This window comes from Trachurus trachurus (genome assembly GCF_905171665.1).
Source record: "Trachurus trachurus genome assembly, chromosome: 15".
In the NCBI taxonomy this organism is placed as follows: domain Eukaryota; kingdom Metazoa; phylum Chordata; class Actinopteri; order Carangiformes; family Carangidae; genus Trachurus; species Trachurus trachurus.
Window position 1 is genome coordinate 16,943,258 of NC_139906.1, and position 20,980 is coordinate 16,964,237.

The window sequence follows — 20,980 nt, forward strand, 5'->3', positions numbered from 1 at the left end:
ATTCTTCAACATAATGTTGTTGTCATTTTTTTTTATTATTTATAGGAGTTTGATAGGGAATAAAATGTCTTAATATGTCCATTGGAACATAGATTATGTTTCAAAGTTTCAAAACCTTTTGTAGGAGATGATAAAGTTTCTCAGGTGAGGCAGAGTTGGTCGGAAATGTGATACAACAGTTAAAGCCCTTTGATACCAAGCCACACAGGCCTGGTCCAGTGTGGCTTCATTAACATGCACTTGCAGAGACGAACAAAACAACAAACCATTCAAAGCATTTATACTTATTCTACAATTAAGATGTGTCACATCACATGCAGAGGAATGTATTCAACATGTTAAAAAAATCACACAGGTCAATAGTTCTAAGTATCAAAATAAGAGAAGAACTTGGTGGTTGTGATGGGAAATAGGTAAGGGATGACGATCTACAACTATAAAGTTGCAAAATTGTATGACAAAACTACAAAAAGAAGAAGGGGACTCGCCACACTATATGCTCCCAAAGTATACAAAAATGTATTAGAGGACTACATAAAAACGAGACAACGTTTCGAGCATTGAGCTCTTCGTCAGGTCAATGAAAAAAACAAAAACAGAAATATTAAGATAAATCATTATCACTAAATCAGTCTCGTATTGTGCTGATCCGTCCTCCAACCCAAACATCAAAAGCTCCACCTATAATTGATTCTCTAAATAAGTGATGTTTCTCTTTATGAACGTAGTTTGAGAGGTCGTTGAGTGAAAAGAATTGTCCGAACTGTGTCCAGATGTTAAAAGAATGTTTCACAATCTGATTTGAAGTGTACCTGGATATAGGTTCAGTGCAGCACAGGCATATTAGGAAGTGGGGCCACAGGACGGGCTCTTGGCAGTTCAAGCCCAGTAATGAAATTGAAAATTAGGGATGTTGATGTTGCCACTGTAACAGGGACTTTTGTGTTTGAGGGCTTTTTCTCTTCCAAACAATTTCTTCGTAGTAGTCCTGTATCTTTTTAATTTTTAATTTTAGCACGTTTCTTTCTCTTTGCCTTAAAGGTGAACAAAGTAAATTTATTTAAATAAATAGTCATAGCTGGATTCAATAAATGGTTCTTGAATTTGTTAGAAAGCTGCCGTTTTCTGGTCCTGTAGGTCCTTGACGGCATTTATCGCATTCTCCTGTTTCACCTTCCTAAAAGTTGACAAAGAGAGAAAGGGAGCATGCAGGGGCACAGGAAGGAGGAAACGTACTTAGTGCTGATGGTTGGCTATGAACAGAGACTTCTGATCCGAGGCAGCAATATAATCTGTAATCTATAAAGAAATACATGCTAGAAGCAAACTAGGCAAGGCTTCCTCTACCTAATTGGCTTTGGATTCTGCTCCGTTTGCTTTTAGGGTTTCATGGCTAATTATATGTGGCATTAGATTACACAATACCAACAATCACCGCACTGATGATAATGTATTAGAACCAGACTGAGGAGTGGTTTGAGAGATGCTGTTGGCATGAACTAGGGACAACAAATTGAAATCTTGGCAATGTGGTGGTTGCATGGAACACCGAAGCCAATGGCTGTCTCTGTCTGGCCGCCAGAGCCAAACCTGCCTGGCAGCTACTGAACAAAACCAGCGTTTTTAGTTTAAAAAAAAAAAAAATACAGATCCGTATATCAACAATTAGCAAATTAGATTTCAGCATCAAGTCATGAAGCATGTCATCGTCTCCACATCTGAGGACATTTTCTGAGGTAATAAATCTGTTGACTTAAATTATATCTCTATCTACTAATAGCTGTCTGTGGGAAATGAGGCATCATCACTCATTTGTTTTCCTGTCTCTGCAACTAAATTTTAAGTCACATATGTGGTTTTCAAAGACTTAGTTCTCTTCATTTGCCCTCCTGGTCACCATGTGCATGTGTTTAGCACTGTTGTGTTTAAAGTCATATTTGTTTTTAAGTGCATCTCTCATAAGAAACTTTTTTTTTAACTGACATGATTAGATTATTCATGGTCATGTATACGGTGACGAGGGATAGGAAAGCCCTGCGGCACATTGTTGTACTACTGCAGATTTTCACATTGAGGATTTTTACAGTGTAACACATGATAGTGTCTTTAGACAAAGGATCTTTGTTAGAGCATGAATGTATTGTAAAATTACACGACCTTATATTTTATGTATTTGGCTGGGTTCATTACATCTTACTTGTCAGCTTAAAATTATACACACAGTGATGTCAGCTCAGTGTGACAAACCCTTGATTGCCATATTGCCTGCTTTTTCCCTTTTACTCTTTCCACATGGCCTGCACAGACCCAGAAGTGTCTGTTTTTTTTTCTTTCTTTCTTGATCGAAAGAATACCTAGACTGTTTAAATCATGGATGGACATAACATGCAATTCCATGTGCTCGCAATATGCCCTGAGACAAGTGCCAGCAACCTGCAAATGAATGTCATTTTAATAGCCTGATGCATGGGAAATGTTTGAAAGCAGTCCTTCCTTCCCTATGATTGTTTGGCATGACATCCAACCTCCACATTTTTCCTCAGAACTGTAGAAAACATACGTTTAGTGTCAAATTTCAAATCATGGCACTGCGTTCTTTGCTGTTCTGTTCGTAGCCAGTTCTTACCAATGAGATGGACGTGCTGCAGGAATTGCACTACCTCTTGAGTGAGTATGTGTGTGCCAATGTGTTTCTGTGTGTGTATGTGTGTGTGTGTGTGTGTGTGTGTGTGTCTGAGCTCAGTATGGATCCAGATGAAGTTGTTATCCTGAGGGGAAACATGCCTCCTTCATTACCACTGAGACACATTTTATTTCCTTAATTTGACTCTCAGGCTGTCATTCGTTGTTTATGAGATTGCCCTGTGTGCGTGTGTGTGCATGCATGTGTGCGTGAGTGTGTGTGCTTCTCCATATGCATGCGTTGTTATTAAAGTTTGAACTGGAAGTAGGGGGCTAGTAAGCGGTCAGGAAGCTGTAACCACTGTTTAGAGAGGGGATTTGACCTGGTGTTAGTGAATGTTACACTTCTTTCAACCACTTACACTGGAATTTAACACACTCATTAGCGTCACACAAATGTTTGCAGCGTTCCTGTAAGCGTGTGTGTGTGTGTGTGTGTGTGTTCAGGAAAAGCGTATCCTTTTTCCTTGAAGTTAGAGAATACAGTGCAGACTGAGCAGTCCTCATCAGTAATGGATATCTTCATATACAACTTGTCGCCTTTTTTTCTTCTCTGTCAGGCTGAATCTCACTAATGCAAATGAAAATTCAGTTTCTTTGTCTACAAGGGATTGTGTTTCTATGATATTCATTTGCAACAGCAAACTTGTCTCCCATGATTTGTAATGATGCACAGAATTACATATCTTATACAATATGTGCATTTTCAATGCATGTATCTGCAAAGTCACAAAAATATGTCCTAATCCAGCCAGCCCTTCCTCTTCCCTGCACTATTATCTGTTCCTCATCTAGTTTGTATCCAAGATGGTATCTACACTTAAGTTTTCTATCATAGTTTGAATTATTCGTTTTGATAAAATTGATTGTTTCTCCTCTTATAAATCATTTCCCTGAATGTGTGAGTTTGCCTACTGTGGAAATGCCCGCCAGTGTTTGTACTCCAGCACCAGGGACATTAATCTCGCAGTGTCAAAGCCCCCCACACATATATTATTGTAAACTCCAGAAACTGATGCTTGCATAAGAGTTTGGCATGTTTCTCTTCTGGCCACTTGTGAATCCTCTTTAATTCTGCAGTTTTTTTTTTTTTTCACTCGGAGCATATGGCTGGTTGGATTGTGTTGGACCTTGTCAGAGGCCATCTATCACACCATGGTGTCCTGCTGCGTTGGAGATTCACAGCGCAGCTCTCAGCCCTCAGAATGAGAAAAAAAGAGCAAGAGGGAACAAAGTTAGATTAAGAGTGAGGAGAGAGAGGGAAGGGAAAGGGGGATGGAGGGAGTGAAAAGTGAAATAACAGCAACAGACAGATGGGAAAAAAAGGAGGAAAAGGAAAGAAGAACATTTAAAGATGAATAAAACATTTTTCCTTGTATAAGACCAACAAAGAGTGTTTTCACTTCTTGTTCTGAACCAATGTTTTTACCATCCCAGCAAGTTTAGAGATGCTCCCAGCCAAAGGCCCGGCCGACACCTGTGGTGTAAAACTGTGCCTTCAAGGTTGAGCAAACATGTGCTTAGGATTCAGAAGCTTCACACTTGTTAGGCTCCTCAACAGCCTCAGAGCACAAATAACATCGTCAGAGCTTTCTAAAGAAAACATCTTTAATAAAAAGGGTGTTTCCAAAAACCTTTCATAAGCCACTAAGAAACTGGCGTCAATTTCTGGTTACCTCTGACACTTACAGATGGAAAACAGAGCCATGCATGTTTCACATTATTTCCCCCGCTTCAAAATGTGCGTATTTTTAAATACAGCTGACAATACTCTTAAATGTACTTTGTAGGATAATTCATGGTTTAATTTTCTGTTAAATCCATGAGCAGATTTTGTGTGTAAAACCATAAGATAATGTTCATCATGTCGTCGTGGAATAAGAAAATCAACAAAAGAAGAACAACGGTAATTGAGAAAACATGTCCGTCCTTGTTTTAAGCTTTGGGAAAGAAACTAAAGCTCTACCTGCTCCAGGGGCATCGCTGCTGGCCGTCCCTGTCCTCTGACCCTGACATGAAAAGACAACTTGTATGTGCCTCGGAGGGATATGTGAAGAAGCTACTTCCTAATTATTCAGTGTGTTACGAGGGTGTCTGCAGCGCTCGGGAAAAACATCCGTCTGTTACTTGTTAAAAGCAAATGAAAAGTAAAAAAACGGTAAAGCGGTTTTGATGAGCATGAAACGTGTGAGAGGTTTTTCCTTCGCTCGTCTCCTCTCTGTCACTCCAGGGTCTTGAAATACCCGTAAATAATCACAAATATTCATAGAGATTAATTTCCGACAATAGTAGTGAGGTGAGGCTGGATGACAGATGGAAAAATGTGGTCTCAACGCTTCGATGCGGCTTTGGCAAAGAGCACACAAGTTATCGAAGTTCAAATAAAGGACAAGAACATTTTTCTTTCACTCTGACTTAAATTTGTGCCTCGCTGTGATAATGCAATCGTGAATTGTTGTGTTGATGCAACATCTCCTTACACGCCTGCGGGGCTTCTTTGTTGGCACCGACTTATCTATTAAATAAGACGGTTCAGTGTCAGACTGACACATTTATTCTCTTGAATTCCTGTCCTGCAACATGAATATGTAACATCATGCTCAGCTGTAGAGGAAGCACGTTGTTAACTGTTGAGAACAGCTGTGTAGAGGAAGATTTGATGAGTTTAATTACCCGTCACTTTTATCAGCAGGTATTTGGCGCGTACGGTCTTTTTATACTCACCACCAACATCAAACCATTCATACATCTGTACTAAAAAATCTCAGCAAGGGTCTGATTTCCTGTTTTCTTCTTGAAACTTCGACCCTACAGGTGCCCAGCTATCTTCCAAAACAATGATTCAGTGCAGACGTTGTCAAACAAACAGCTAAATAACAAACAACCCGGTAACCAAACAACATAATCCAGAGTTCCAGGAAACAGCTGAAAGCCGAAGTCTCAAAAGGAAACTGACTTCACAGCAGAGTTGCCTGACATTGAAATATTTGCATCTCTGTTTGTTGTGAAAGATGCTGATTACTCAACGGCTTTGGGTAGTAATGGATTACTGCGTGGCTTTTTGTTTAAACTTGTATCCAGTTAAAAAAAAAAAAGAAGCTCTAAACTGAAACAAGAGAAACACAACAGGCTGTGTTGTGTTTTAGGTCGGATGGAGGTTTGAAGAAGTCTTAAAAGTCAGAACCCACATTTCCGTCAAAGCCCGGATATTTGTTTGTTTGTGAATCTAAAAAAAAGTATGCGAGAAACTTTGGCAGACACATATGGAAGCCAGTTTAGGCTTGGCTGTTACGATGGTAACCTACTTTTACTGAGACCAACAACAGATAGCGGTTTGGCTTCGTCTTAACATCAGACACCTCCGACAAGTTTATAGTCTCATTAGAGCAGTAATGGAAGCTTAATGTTATATGTGTGACCAAATTGTTTTCTTTCTCATTTGCCAGAGTCTCTCTTTGTTTCTGTTTTTGTTAATTGGCATAAGTATCCCATAATTGGTGCCTTGGGTTTTTATTTGGAGATTTTATTAGATGCCAGCTGATGGATGGTTACAAGATGACAAACAAAATATGCAAACTATTTTATGGCCTTTCATCACTTTAAGCATGGCCGGCCATTTAAAACCTATTAAATAAATATGTCTTATCTCTAATATGGAGTTATTTATGTGTTGTAAAAAAACAAAACAAAAAAACATAAAAAAAGAAAGAAGGCAAAATGATGGAAGAGGGAAAGAAAGAACTGGACGAGAGTCATGATTGGATCATGCCTGGTTGCCCTCCAAGCCCTTTTACTCATGAAGCTGTTTGATTTTGAAGGAACTCTGGTCTGCAGGACACAGTGCTATGTTATTGAAGGAATTTTATGAGTCCATAAGTGTGTAATGAAATTTGCCTTGGTCAGAGGAGTGAAGCACGGAAAGGTAAAATGGAATTGAATTTTCTGTGGTATTTTCTTCAGACCTGCATTCCCTTAGGGAGCGTACAGGACTGCTTGCAGTGGCCCAGGCAAGAAGAGGCCAAGTGAAACCTTTCCCTGAGGTTTTGAACCTCTGCTGTGAATGGCAGGAGCCGACACCTCTAACCAGGAGCAGATGTCTGGCTAACTTGGCTTGGACTGGTCCGTCCCCTGGCAGACTAGGAAACCTGGGGTCTGATATAGCCAGCATGCCCCACTCGCAACACTAATAGCCTGGCTCTACATCGCTTGTTCTCTCCTTGCTGAACCCCACTGCCTTCAGAACCCTTCACTGTAGGTCCACAAAGTCAGTGGAGCAGAGCCAAGCTGAGGAGAGCTGCTACACATTCACACTAACATTAGCATCTGAGTGCTGAATGATGCTGCAGGTGATTCTGTTGTGATGTTCACAACTGATTTTCACCTTTTTCTTTAAAAAAAAATTAGTTTAGTGTCTTTTTCTTCTTCTAAGCCTGTGTAGCATTCAGGTATTAATCAACCAGGAGTTTCAAAATAAGATGCTTTCTATTAGCAAATGATTTTTAATCCAAGGTCATTCATTCATGTTTTTAGAAAAACTACAATAAAAGCACAAAAGAGACTGTATTTGTCTAAAATTTTGAATAATCCACTGGATTCAGGTGGTTCAGATGTTTGGGTTCACAGTTGTCCCCTGTGATCTATGTTTAACAGTAACAGTGAGAGTAGACATTAAAGATATTACAGGACACCTTTCATCTTATAAAACCTCCTCTGAGGTTCTTCTCCTCCCAACATGAAACAATTTTGAAATTCTCCAGATGTAACCTAAACATCTTATTCTCACCAGATGTGAACCGGTTGCTCTGTGCCGACTTAAATCACTTTAAAATGCACCTTGTTCTACATAAGCTGACTCCTGGTGTCATCTGCAATGTTACTGTTGATGACTCAGATGGACTATTTGTCCAAATTACATCTCTAGTCTATGAATTTAACTTTAGTTTATTACAGTCAAATTTCAGTACCATTTCTTCTTTTTTGTCTTTTTTTCACAAATGAAAGCACATTTCAACAGAACCTGTGCCACAAACATGTTGAGCAGATAAAGCACCATCAGTGAACATCGGAACAACTGTACAATATAAATAACTGTAGAACCAAAATAACAAATAGATAAATATATACTGTGTGTCTATATATATATATATATATATATTTTTTTTACATTTGGTTCTTTAGTTTCATCATATATTGTTGTTGGTCAAAGTGTAAAATAAGACAAAAGTTTTTAATAAGTTTTATGGGTCAGAATATTTTAAAGACATTTATTTTTCTTTTTGCTACAGTTGATTTACTAGGAATGCTTTTCTGTGGTTATATGGTTTTCTCAATTGTGCAAATCAGTGAAACAAATAAATACTAGTGTTTATTCAGTCTTATGAGTGTGCGGTAACATTTTGACAGATCTGTGTATTTTGTGAGGTTTCCTACAGCGGGTGTAAATGAATTGGTATTTCTTTTTAAAACAGAAAAAAATATGAGTGATAGATTTAGCATGCAATGCCTTCATGATTTCGTATACAATATGATTTTTTCCATCACTTGAAAGCACCACCACAAACAAGTGTGAAAGCACTAAAGCAGGCTGTCTTTTTCCAAACCTCAAACATCCAAATGGACTAGTTGAACAAAACATAATAATAAAACAAATGAAACTCTCACCTCTGTGCAAACTTCTGCCAATGCTTCCTAGTGTAGCTGGAGAGAACAAACAGAGAACAAAAATGTTTTCAAGTGTGGAAATGTGCTCAGATTTTTATTAGCCAGCATTAGCTGCTTGACAGACAGACCATAGGAAAACTCAGCAGGAAATAAAGACTGATGAAAAGATGGTTTGAGACTGTGGGAGATATTTGTTAAGGTGAATGGATGGAAAAAGTCTCATTCTCTTTCTCCACAAACATCTGGCAGGAATATCCATCAGAGTGCTGGGACAAGTCCCAGCCTTGTTATAATGGGTTGCTGCAGAAACTCAAATGGGACTTAAAAGTTAAGAGTTATGGGAAGAGAGACTGTCCGTCTGGCTAAGGCAGGTGCCCCCTGTAGTGTTTGTCCTCTACTTGCCAGTATCTTGTGGAGGAGCTGTGATGATTTGTTTCTTTCTTTTTACATGAGCTGCATTGCTGAAATGCCACGTCATTATTTTTACCACAGTGATAACGAGTGGCACTCAGCAGAGGACATACCTTTGCCAAGGCCAAAGCTATGAATATGTCCTGTTTTCATATCTACATCCATACATTATTTCATGATGAACTGAAGAAATGTCAAAAAAAGGTGTCATCTTGCAATGTTTAGGAAAGTGAACAATTTTCTGGCATCTGTTCCTTTAGACGTGCACCAAAACTACTCCCAACCGGCCTATTCCCAACCGCTCCACCAAGTGTGGTTTAAATGGGTGCAGTACTTTTTGTGTGATCCTGATGATACAGTCCAAAACGTATTATAACTAGTTTAAAGCCTCCAAAATTGTTCTTGGATTATTCTAAACTGTGATATGATTGGCTACAATATGTTAGATAAACCTTGAGAAATGTATCTTATACATGAACATTAAACGTTGTATTTCATTCAAATTTCCCAAAAATGTAAATGAATAAAAACCTGTCTATTTTGGCAGACATTTGGTCACATTTGCACACATATTATCTGAAAATAATAATAAAATTCTGACATATATTTTTTAAATGTTATCCCATCATTCATTCAATTATATTTGATTAGGTTCATTATATGTCATTATATTTAAATTACAAAATAGTAAATGGCTTATGTGGTCATTGTGGTCAATACACTACGTAGTAGCATTCTTCAAAACATTTCGTAATTTTTCCCGGCATCTGATATTATGAATGTATAATTACCTGTAAAACTGTTGTAATGCAAGGTGGTGATTATTTAACTGTTTAATCTGGCTCTGCTCGTCCAGCTGAAGACAGAACCTCCTGTTTAACTGAAACATAAGTAATGTGTGTAGATATAGTTTGAGAGTGGAAGATGATTGCTGTGATTATGGTGATTATTCTAGCAGTGAAAGGGAGTCTGGGATACCCTGTGTTTGCTTTGCTGCCCTGTTTGGGATCTGGTCTCCATAACCCTCATCCATCACACAGCCTGGGATCAAAGATACTCCTCTTGAGCTGGGAATGTAGCAAATGTCTTAAATACCCCAAAACTAATGTTTTGTTTGCCCTTGGTTTTCCAGTCTTTCGATTTTTGAACATAATGAATTTCCAGGTGGTAAAAGCGGCTTTTGCTGCATACTAAACTCAAAAAACATCCTTCCTCTGGATGAGTAATCAGTGATCTGCGCTGTGTTTGCTGCCTAAGCAGGTGTTTCATGGGAAGGGCTGCAGACCTTGTTTTACGTCCAAACTCTTTGATGGTTCAGGGGCAGTAAAGCCCAAGGCTAGTCTCCCTCTTGTTTCACTCTGTCTGCCCAGAGGAGTCTTGTTTCTCTGCAATTACAGAGCAATCTGTGCTCAATTATAGCATCAGCAGAGGTGTGTGACAAGATGGCTAACCAGATAAGAGGTGGAAGCTTTACAACCACCCTCTCTGGAGGTGACAGTGTTACTAATCTCTGCTCGTAAAAATGTCAGGTATGGCTCTGACGCCTCTTTCTTTATCTTGTCCTTAATGCTGTTCAAAGAGATGCTGCACAGAAGTGGAGTCTGCTGGACTTGCTGGATATTTTTGTAGCTTGTGCTGTATTTACCTTTCAAGCCTTCTCTTTAAATCAGGTTTAACCTTTGATGTCCCACAGAGATTAAACGATATGCTACAGCATACAGGCCTCCTTCATAGATAACTACTCATCATGTGCTCTTGTTTAAACACTGTTTGATTTTTTTTTGTTTTTGTCTGTGTGTATGTGTGTGTCTGTGTGTCTTGACCTGTAAGTACATACACTTGTCTCCGTGTCATCAAGCTGTCATCGTTCAGTAATTGGCTGGATTACAGTGACACCATCAGACAGCAGTGGGTGACATGACACAATGTGCTGTGACAAGACTTCAAACAGGCGTATTAGCTTTGTGGCTAACATCTCTTTCCCAACTACAAGCATGGACACGTGTCAGACATGTTGGACACATATTGGACCTTGGCTTGCCAAACAAATATCCACCAGGGAATATTGCACTGCTAACATCAGTTTGCACAGACAGTACTGAGGTAGTCACGTGTAGCACTGTAAGCACTTTGAAAATGTAAGGTCTGCTTTAATTTATCTTTGTTTTATTGTTTTGTCTTTTGGATGTGATGGAAAACAATATTGAAATTACCTTGTAAGACTTCACTCGTCATGGATGAAGTACTGGCAAAGAGCACATTTGCACATCCAGCAGCATCATTAACATTTGTTTTTAATTGTGTGTCTGGCATCGTAATGTGTGGAGGTGATTAGCTGCCAAGTAATTCACTATCATTTTGTCTCTCTGGTGTTTGGGGCTGTGCAGGTAACACAGTGAGTAAGGAGTTCACAGACACCAGATGCCTGCCACAGCTGGACATGACACTGATCAGAGCAGTGAGAGTGAGCTGAAGGAGGTTGTGGCCTGAAAGACCAAAACAATGAACTGAAAGCTGCTCTGACGCTCTGTGGAGCTGAGAGGAGCTACGTTCTAATGAGCCTAATTAATCTTCAGTTAATCTATTGTTAATAGTTTAAAAAAGAAACTGATAATTGCAGCTTCGGGTTTGTGCCATTGAAGGGTAAATGCTGTAGTCCTCCTTTTTCTTCAACACAACTGCTAACAGAATACTATCTGTCCTTGGCTTGTAAGCCACAGTTACACAAGTTTGTTTACATTTTGACTCTGCACCCCTGCCAGTTCGGCTGTCAATAAGACACAGTGGGCCGCCCACTCACAGGCTTGAGTACTAAAGGAGCATTTCTAATGAATCTCAAAAGGCTTCGTTTTTCAATTTCCCTTTATTTATAGCCTAATATTAACAGTGACTTTGGAAATAACTCACTCAAGATTTGGCTGTTGTGATTTTACTCTGGCTTGTAGCATTTCAAAAGCTACTTGTAACTAAGATATTTGTTTGCCTTAGACAGAGATGGGTCTTCATTACAGCTGAATAGTTACTAAACTGCCTGTCAGCTCATGACAAACAGGATGATTCATCAGATGTTTTTATCTCATGGTAATGGATGTTCAACTCCCTCTCCTTTTGCTTGTGTTTGTTTGTGGTTTGTAGGTAGCTCCGCAGTGCAAACAAGGAGAGGAGACCTGAAAATGTTTCCCTCCTGGGAAACAAATGGTTCCACACACCTTGTTTCTTTACAAGCCAAACACAGTGAGGTCATTAGTATCTAAAAAGCGTACTTTTCCCATCAGGGAGTGATAGACAGTGGCCATTGCCAAACACATGTGAAAACCACTCACACCCCATACACATTTCCCTCACACCCTGTTCCCCCAACAAGTGGTTTGAGTTACATGACCCAAAACCAATGAAAGGCGGCTGATGTTATTTTGTCCACTCCTCTGTCTTTGATTTGTTGTCTACTGCAGCCTGTTGCCTGGGCCTGAGCACACACACACACACACACACACACACACGGAGCGGCAGAGAGTGGATGTACTTTACATCCAGAGCAGTGTATGTTAACATACCACTCATCTTACTCACCAGCTCTGCCGACTTGCTCTGCATCTCCTTACACTGGGTACACAGAGGAGGGCCACACACAGGTCTAGTCACAGCAAATTCACAGATTGAGGTAATCTCTCTCTCACACTCTTGTTTCCACACACACACACACACACACACACACATGCACACAAACACATCGGTCCCCCTCTACCAACAGAATTGAAAACAGGTGCCCTCCACATATCTTGCATTCTTCCAAAATACAAAAGTGGTTTGACCTGAATGGTTTTTGCTGGAGTGGAGCCACCCTGTATGAAAGAAAAGTCCATGTGGAGATGTGTGTGTGTGTGTGTGTGTGTGTGTGTGTGTGTGTAAACATGGAGGCGTTAGGGTTCTGTGCAACACACTGGTGGAGCAGCACAGACTCGCACTATATTGGAACCACATTTCTCCCTCTGCGCAACCCTAACATGCAGTGTCAAGTTAACATCAGGATAAGTCGCAGATACACCATGCGAACATAGCAAACTACCGCATTTAATAGCTTTCGATACAGTGACCGTAACAGTATCCTGGTCTGGCTTTGACCGATTTGGATGAACGATCAAACTGCATCGATATAGCTGCTCTTAAACTTTTGACTATCTTTTTTCTTTTTCTTTTAAATTGCGAATCGGAAACGTCAGTCTTTTAGATGACCTTGCTCCAGTCAGAGTGTCTTTTTCTGCAGCCACAGAGGATCTGGTTAGTGGAGGAACTGGTCCAATGAGAAACAGAAGGCAGAGAGTTGCTAGACGAACCACTGGGGCTGGCTGGTGGGGCAAGTGAAGCCATGATGGAGGAGCTGATGATAAATGCAGCACACTTGGGTTTTCCTGGATGTTCTAGCAGTTTACTTCCAAATCTTTCATGAGCGGTCGTGCCGTTTGTCTGTGTGTGTGTTGAGCATAAATGTTAAATTACTTCGCAGTCCATCTGGTAAAACCTTAAATACTGTCATCAACAATTGTCCTCAGCATTTAAAGAACAATTTGATGGATGTCCAGTCTGAGAGTATCCGTCTCCACCATATTGTCCCCACTGACTTCATAATGCCTATTTAATGTGTGTGTGTGTGTGTGTGTTTGTCCGTGTCCGTGTGTGTTTCACTGCACAGTCCGAGCTGATGGAAGTTGTTGCAGCTGCCAGAGAAAATTACAAGCATCTCTGCCCTTACATCCGCGTACATGATGGGATTTCATGCACATGTATTTCTGAGTATGAAATTATTATCTAGAATTTAAGGGTCTTTGTCTCCTAAGTCTGTTCTCTGAGCTACGATTCAAGATTGTGTTCATGAGCAGCGTGGACACTTAAGCTCTCTGTAGTGCTACGTGTGCATCTTTAGATATGGAAAAACACATTGTATCCATAAACAGGAAAAAAGGCTCAGAATTAATTTCTCTAAACAGCCTTCTCCCCTGTCTGCACATGTCTCTGGAGGATTTGGTTTTGATTTGGCTTTTAAAGCAAGCCAGAACTCAGCTCAAGTCTCTTTGTGTGTATATGTGTGTGTGCTTGTATGTCCCAGACTGACTTTGATGGGACTAAACATCCAAATTGACATTTGCTGTGGCAGTAAGCTGTGTCTCGCAGTAAGTCATTATATTACTGTACTGAATGAAACCAGAGATAGAAAACAACGTTTTTTCCGTGCTCCTCATTTTCTCTCCCAAGGCACAAATGAGCGGGAATGTAGGAATGTATCTGCATCTCTAGTCCAAGACAGGAGTTGTTTTTGCAAATCATAGAGATTTAAATTTGAGAAGATGCTGTTTGTTCCCTCTGAATAACTGATGGATGCCAGTTGTTAAAGTAACTTCCAGCTAAACTGTGCCAAAGCAGGTTTTACTGTAACCTGACTTATTCATTCTCCTGAATAATGATGCTTTTGTATGTCAGCTTAAAAAAATCTAAATATTGAAGCTTTCGAACGAACATATCATTTCTAAATATAGAGTATTTTTTACGTTAATTTGAAATGCGTTATTAAAAAACTGATTTTATTCTTTTTAGAAATAGAAAATCTTGAATATGAGACCCTTAAGATGTACAGTTATATTCCCATGGCTTGGGCTTTTGTGCAAAGTGATGTATAATGAACAATCCATCCCACAGCAGAACAAAGAGATGCCATCAAGAACTCATTTCCTGGTGAGGAGGAAAAAAAAGTCCTTGACGTTGAATTTCTAAGTTTAACCTAACTAACATGCAGCAGTACTGTAGGTGTTTCCTTATTCAGGAAGGATACACAATGTAAATAAAGTGATTCCTTTCAACTTAAAATGAAAACAAATTTTAAATTAGCTGCACGAGGAGATAACTGTCTTGTCTTGTCAGCTGATAGTAACTCACCAAAAGTGCAACAGCAGAGGAAAGTGGGATTGGAAAGTTCAGATGGGTGTCTGGTTCATGTGGGTGGTACATAAACCAGCAAACACTGTTTGTGTGAGCGCGTACAGGCCGAGTGTACGTAGACCTGTGTGTACCTCAGTTAGAGGGGATATGCAGAACTGTAGAAATGAGGCATAGCGCTGACTGATGCTGCCGGCCTCTCTGCTTCACTGAGCTGGCTTTTCTATCAGATAGACAGCTTGACAATATCCAGACCCCGCTCTTTCCGTTACATACAAACACACAAAGGCACGCTAACACACGCATACACACAGGCGCATACGCACACATGCAGGCGCACACAGCTTTTCTGGGCTTGTTCTGCTTGTTTCTGGCAGGACTGTTTCTAAGATAAAAGAGAAGTTTGTAGTTGAGTGAGTCCACTGAAGTCTGACCTCTCAGACAGGCCTTCATTGTGCTACGTGTAGCAGAGAATTTCCGAGACCCACTTTAAACTATATTACAGCATAAGAAACTACCATTCTTACAAAAACAGCCAATTGAATAATGATGTTGACTTTGAGAGATTATTCAGTGTCACTAGGATGTGCACCATTTGTTACTGGTTTGATACATTCAACAGAAGTAAAGGCAATTTCACGTTTACTTGATTTATTGTCTATGTCTGTGTTTGTGAAACAGTAGATCATTTGTATTGTTTCCATTTGGGAGAGTGACTGTCCAATAACAATAAGTGCTGCTATTTCACCCCAACCTCAGCATTTATCTCCATATTTCACTGAATTCACTGCATTTCTCCATTGCAGTGTGTAAACAGATGTGATGGTAAGCCGTAACAGCTCACATATACAAAGTTCCTGTGCATACACACAAATTCACGGTCTCTTGGTAATGTCATTATTTTGGTCCGACGGAGATCACACATTTTTAGCTTCAGGGCGCACTAGTGTCCGTGTAAGAGCTCTTTCATGTTTGATCTTACTGATCTGCAGATTTCCTGACACCAGGAGGGTGGATCTACCCAGCATCCTCCTCTCATTGGAGGGAAGCATAAGATGCCCTAACTCTTGTCAGGCAATAAATGAAAGCTTTGCTATCCTGGTCAGTCATACTATACTCAGAGCCTGGGCCAGTAGCCATTGTTAGCGTGCGCAACTAAACAGAAATGTTAGCATCTGCTCCCCTGGAGGCGAATGGAGAATTATCCACAATTAAAGGGACAGGCTGTTCCCAAGGAGTGCCACTATTGTTTGTCCTGTTTACCCTAGATAAGGCAAAGTCACAGTTAACTGTGGCATTAGCTAAAGTATGAAGCGGCTACTGTTCAAATATCAGATGTTGCAGCTACAACTAATCATTATTTTCCCCACTGCTTTATCTGCCAATTATGAGAACTTTAATTAGGTTAAACATTTGTTCAGTTAAATGTCGAAACACAACTTCACAGAGCTCATAGTGTCGTCTTTATGTCTGATATTCAACTTATTCAAGGTTCTGTTACATTATGACAAATTTAAACTAGTTCTCCCATCAAGAATCTGATGCTGATATTTTAGGCTGTTTGGCTAGAATAGATTTCTTTCAGCTTTGCAATTGATATTAACAAATGAATTAAATTCTAACTTCTGTAACTCTTCTATGTTGAAGGAGTGTGATTATATGAATGAACATACACTGTGCAAATGTTGAAAAGGAAAAGAAATCGCACGGTATGTTATTGTGCTTTTGCAAGGTAGCAATTGCGAAATATCAAACTTTCAGTAGTGCAGGTTATTTATTTGTTTTTCTACCTTTGACCTGACCGTTCAACATACCTTTAAATTACAGAGACACAAGAAAAGCCATGTATAAGTTTCTCTGCCACTGGTTAAATAGAATCAGTAGTAAAATTCCCCGGGAACCAAACTGACACATAAACACGTAGACATTTATTTGATCATACATGCTGCTCTCAGACCTGCCAGCAGAGAAACAGTATTTTTAGTAGCTTGATGTACCTCATGATGCCTTTATGATGTGTGTGCAGGTCTTGGAGCAAGGCTGGTCGCCTTCTGCTCAGATGTCAGGTGAGGAAAGGCCTGGAATCACTCATCCTGACAGCCACATCTGGCGCTACTTTCTCTCTGCTGTTGCCCTTAACTCTGCTCCTGCAAACAGACACCACTCCGATTTAACCACAGAGGGAAGGAGTTATGATAATAGCAGTTATGATAATAACGTTATTGGTGGTTATTAATGAGATGGAGAACAGAAAGTTTACTCAGGAGTAATACACTCCCAAAGAGTGATGTGTGTAATAAAACCATTGTTAGCATTTTTTTGTTGTTGTTTTCAGGCTTTGTCCTTCCATTGCTGGAAACCGAATTAATGCCAGGTGCAACTAGAAATCTTTCTGTGCTCTCTATTTGCTCTGTGGATTATACATAACCGCTGTTCTATGGGAAGTAAAGGCTCACGGTAAATGCTGAATAAAAAAACAACATTTGAGCTCATGCGTGACATAATAAGCATTGTTCAGCGTTCAAATGTGTTACGACTCTAATTTCAGTTCAGACATTTGTATCTCTCACATCCTTTTATTGGATATTTGAATTTAAAAAAGGCTTGCATCCTTTTTTAACAGTGTGACCTGCATCCAAAAGAATAACCTCACATGCTCCCTGCTCTGCTCTGCTTTTGTCACCAGCCCACATTAAAAGGAGCTATCAGTTGGCAAGCTCAGCTGGTGCCAAACCCACAGTGGAGGGCAAATTCTAGCAGGAACCAGACCGGCAAACAGTCTTCATCTGTTTCCTGTTGAACCTAGGAAATAAGGGTCGGAGTTCAGGGTAATATTTATGATAATGGAATGACTCCAAACAGATTAAATTTCAAAACAAGAGCCCGAGGTATCCAGCAGGAGCCTGCAGTCACACATTAGAATATAAACAAACACTTTTGGCACTCGTACCATATGCCAACATCTGTGGCAGGCGCTCATCCTTTTACTGCGCAGTAAGAATCATGTGTTTTGATGGAGACAGCAGACATAAACGTGAGTGAGCAGTCAGCTGCAGAACAGAACAATCTTGTGCTAGCTGCTTTGAGGAGCACAACACCACAGGAGTCCATGATGGGAAAATCAGTCCGTCTGGATTCTCACTGAATGTTGCTGAAGACGAGACTCAGCTGTCATGTGTACAAATGGACGTGCGGTCACGTGCACTTTAAAGCTCAGTACCTGGAACATGACAACTGATTGCAGAATAAATCAGAGTAAATGCCAGCAGTAGCTCACAGTTTATCCAAAACACAGTAGACGCAGTATTTCCATGCACATCGCTTTTGTGAAACGCAATCTCCTTTTGCTAAATGTTACAATTTTACTGAGGTTGAAGAATTCAGAAGAAGCCACCCTGTTTTTAAGAGTCACATGGGAAAGAGCTTTGTTTGTTTAAATGGACAAACCCAATGTTTTTCCAATGACTTTAGTTGTTTTCATTTGGGGATCTTTAAAATATTTTGTATCCTTTCTCAGGCTTGACAATTCGCAGAGTTCCTTGTAACGAAGTATAACCAACGCTGTGGTGTTTAGCTACGCAGGTTGACGATCAAACTGATCGTGTTACAGTAATGAATTTTTATTTCTCTTGAGTTGTACAAACAAGGCTTTTAGTTTGTGCTGAAAAGTGAAAACAGCTGGTTATTATATTTTCTTCCATTACATGAAACTACAAGAAATTATAAGAGAACCAAGATGGCTGCAAAATACACGTGGGACAGAGAGCAGCAAAGATTGAGCTCCAGATATGGCTGTAGAACAATAGAAGTGTATCCCCACATTACACGGATATGAGAATCAGTAGATCAGTGAGTTCGGTCTGGTCTCTGTCATGTTTCTTATGTTGGCGACTGCAGATGCATAAAAGAATCAAAGTTACAACTGCTTTGTGGGTTTCTCCCAGCCAGGTCTTTAGACAAACTGTACAACTTTGCCGACTGTGCTGGTCTGCACCTGATCCTGGGGCTTAATGCACTGCACAGAAACCCAGACAACTCCTGGAACACCTCCTCCACCTTGAGCCTCCTGAAGTACAGCGCTGGCAAGAAGTACAACATCTCCTGGGAACTGGGCAACGGTCAGTATAGCAATACCTGTATCAATACACACACTGCCTCCTAAATAACATGATAGTCTGTTGTAAAAAGTAAAATTATGTGTGTGTTGCTGATATTGATGACAGTGAGATACCTACATTTCACATCATTGGACTCGTGTGTTGAAAAATATTTGCTTTCAGTGTTTAAATCAGAAAAGTGAAATGGAGTTAGTCACAGATCAAAGACTTTTTTAACAGATTTTAAAGGTTATCGCAAAGAAAAATTAAGAATTTTCAAAGTGAGAGAACACTAAACCTCTATTAACTCGTTATTTTGACCAGAACCAGACTAACTGAATGTCAACAACCGTAACCTGATCCCAAAAAACACATAAACTTGTCAATGTCTAACTTAACCAGTCATAAACTATCTGCAGCAAACTAGAGAAGGGATGGATCTCTGTTCCTGCACCTCATTGCAAACCTTCACACCCACAAACATTTAATGAGCTTGTCACTTCAAATACATAATTAACAGAATTTAAGAGTTTGGGCTTTCACTTGAGTGAAGGATTGGTCAACTAGGACTTTTTTTCTTCTTTTTTTTTTACCAAAGGATTCAAGTTTTTCCTCAGTCACATTTTTTGTTCATGTAACATTTATTGGTTACAGAGACATCACTTAGAGAAAGTGTGTGCCTAGCAGATTAAGGGTTAAAGCGTGGGTTCATTCAGGGATGAAAGGAGCTGCAAGTCCTCGTGTCATCCTAACCATCTGTGTTCCTGGGGAGCTGCATTTCACACAGAGCCGCCCTGTGTTCGCCTGCAGCACATCACTTCATATTTTTCCTTTCACTTCATCTGTAATAAAGCCGACAAAAGAAACTTTCACTTCAGCCTAAGCCTAAAAGTACCATGAAAAATCCATTGATTGGACCATGTGAAAATTTTAGTGAGGGCTTGAACCATAGCGAAAGTAATCATTTCAAGTAAATCATTCAGACAGTGCAGACAGAGTGAATTTGCAGAGGTTGAATGAAAAGGTGATTCTTGGCTGAAATTTGCTGATAATGTGCTCAGTGTAGTTTTCAGGAATACAGCACGGACGCAGCTGCACACATGCACGCAAAACACATATATTTAAAGTTTTATTTTACAGCTCAAACAGAAACTGTAGCAGATAGAAGTACAGTGATCCTCAGTGGTTAAACAGCAGTGGGTCTGCAAAAGTTTTTCAGGAACAAGCTCCCTTCCTCTCTTTGTCTTACTAGTTCTGTGAGGCCACCCTGTGTGCTTGGACCATTCCCCTGACACTGAGTCCATCTGTCTGTATTACTGCGAATTGCCCAATTATCCCTTTTTTCTACTGGCTGTTGGATACTCTCTAGGAGAGCAAGATCAGACTACAACAACAATAATATTCTCTGCCACCTCCCCACTGTTGCTTGTATAAACTTTATCTATCTGGCTCACTCTGCTCCGTCTCCTCTTCCCAGAGCCGAATGCCTACCGCAGCATGGTGGGTCGTGCGGTCAACAGTACCCAGTTGGCTCAGGACTACACCAAGCTGCGGACCCTGCTGCAGTCCGTGCGCTACTACCACCGAGCTCACCTCTACGGCCCCAACGCGGGACGGCCCCGGAAGAACGCCATCCTGCTGCTGGATGGGTGAGTCAGCAAGTTCAACAATAATTGGGCAGGATTCCACTCCTTGTTAGGCTATCCCCTAACAGAGGGAGGGAAAGGTAGTGGAAAGTATGCCGTGGCGCTTTGGGACTTTTACTGAGCTTTACTCTGTTTAATGCACCCACACGTACACACACATTGTAGTGGTGTTCAGTGTTTATGGATTTCCACTCTGCAGGTTTCAGGGTCTCAGCTCTAGTTATACCGTGTCAGCCTAAATAAAGTGTCATCTGATTGATAACGTGACGGCGCAGTGTCCCACCTGCTGGTTTTTACCCAGAAGCTCCACCGTTTGACTCAGATAGCTTATCTAACATCTCTGGCCCAGCTGTAGCCTGTGCCCTCCTGAGATTGTAAAGTCATAGTATGTAGTCATACTTACATAAGATCATATAGTCAGTTTTGTATTCTCCTTATTACCTGTATAGCAGCAATACTTCACTGCCATTTTCTAAATTAAAGCGATTATTAAAGCTATACTGATATGATCCTCAAAACTTTCTAGTCTAACACTGACCAGCCATACACATCTTC

At 40.3% G+C, this 20,980-nt stretch overlaps 1 protein-coding gene across 1 annotated transcript in view; it reads left to right on the forward strand.

The window, feature by feature from the left end:
- Positions 1–20,980, forward strand: part of hpse2 (heparanase 2) — a 56,690-nt gene that overhangs the window by 13,814 nt on the left and 21,896 nt on the right. Inside the window, exons 4-5 of the mRNA XM_083988462.1 lie at positions 18,627–18,800; positions 20,257–20,428. Coding sequence (XP_083844588.1) covers positions 18,627–18,800; positions 20,257–20,428 — 346 coding nt within the window. The remainder of the gene's footprint in view (positions 1–18,626; positions 18,801–20,256; positions 20,429–20,980) is intronic.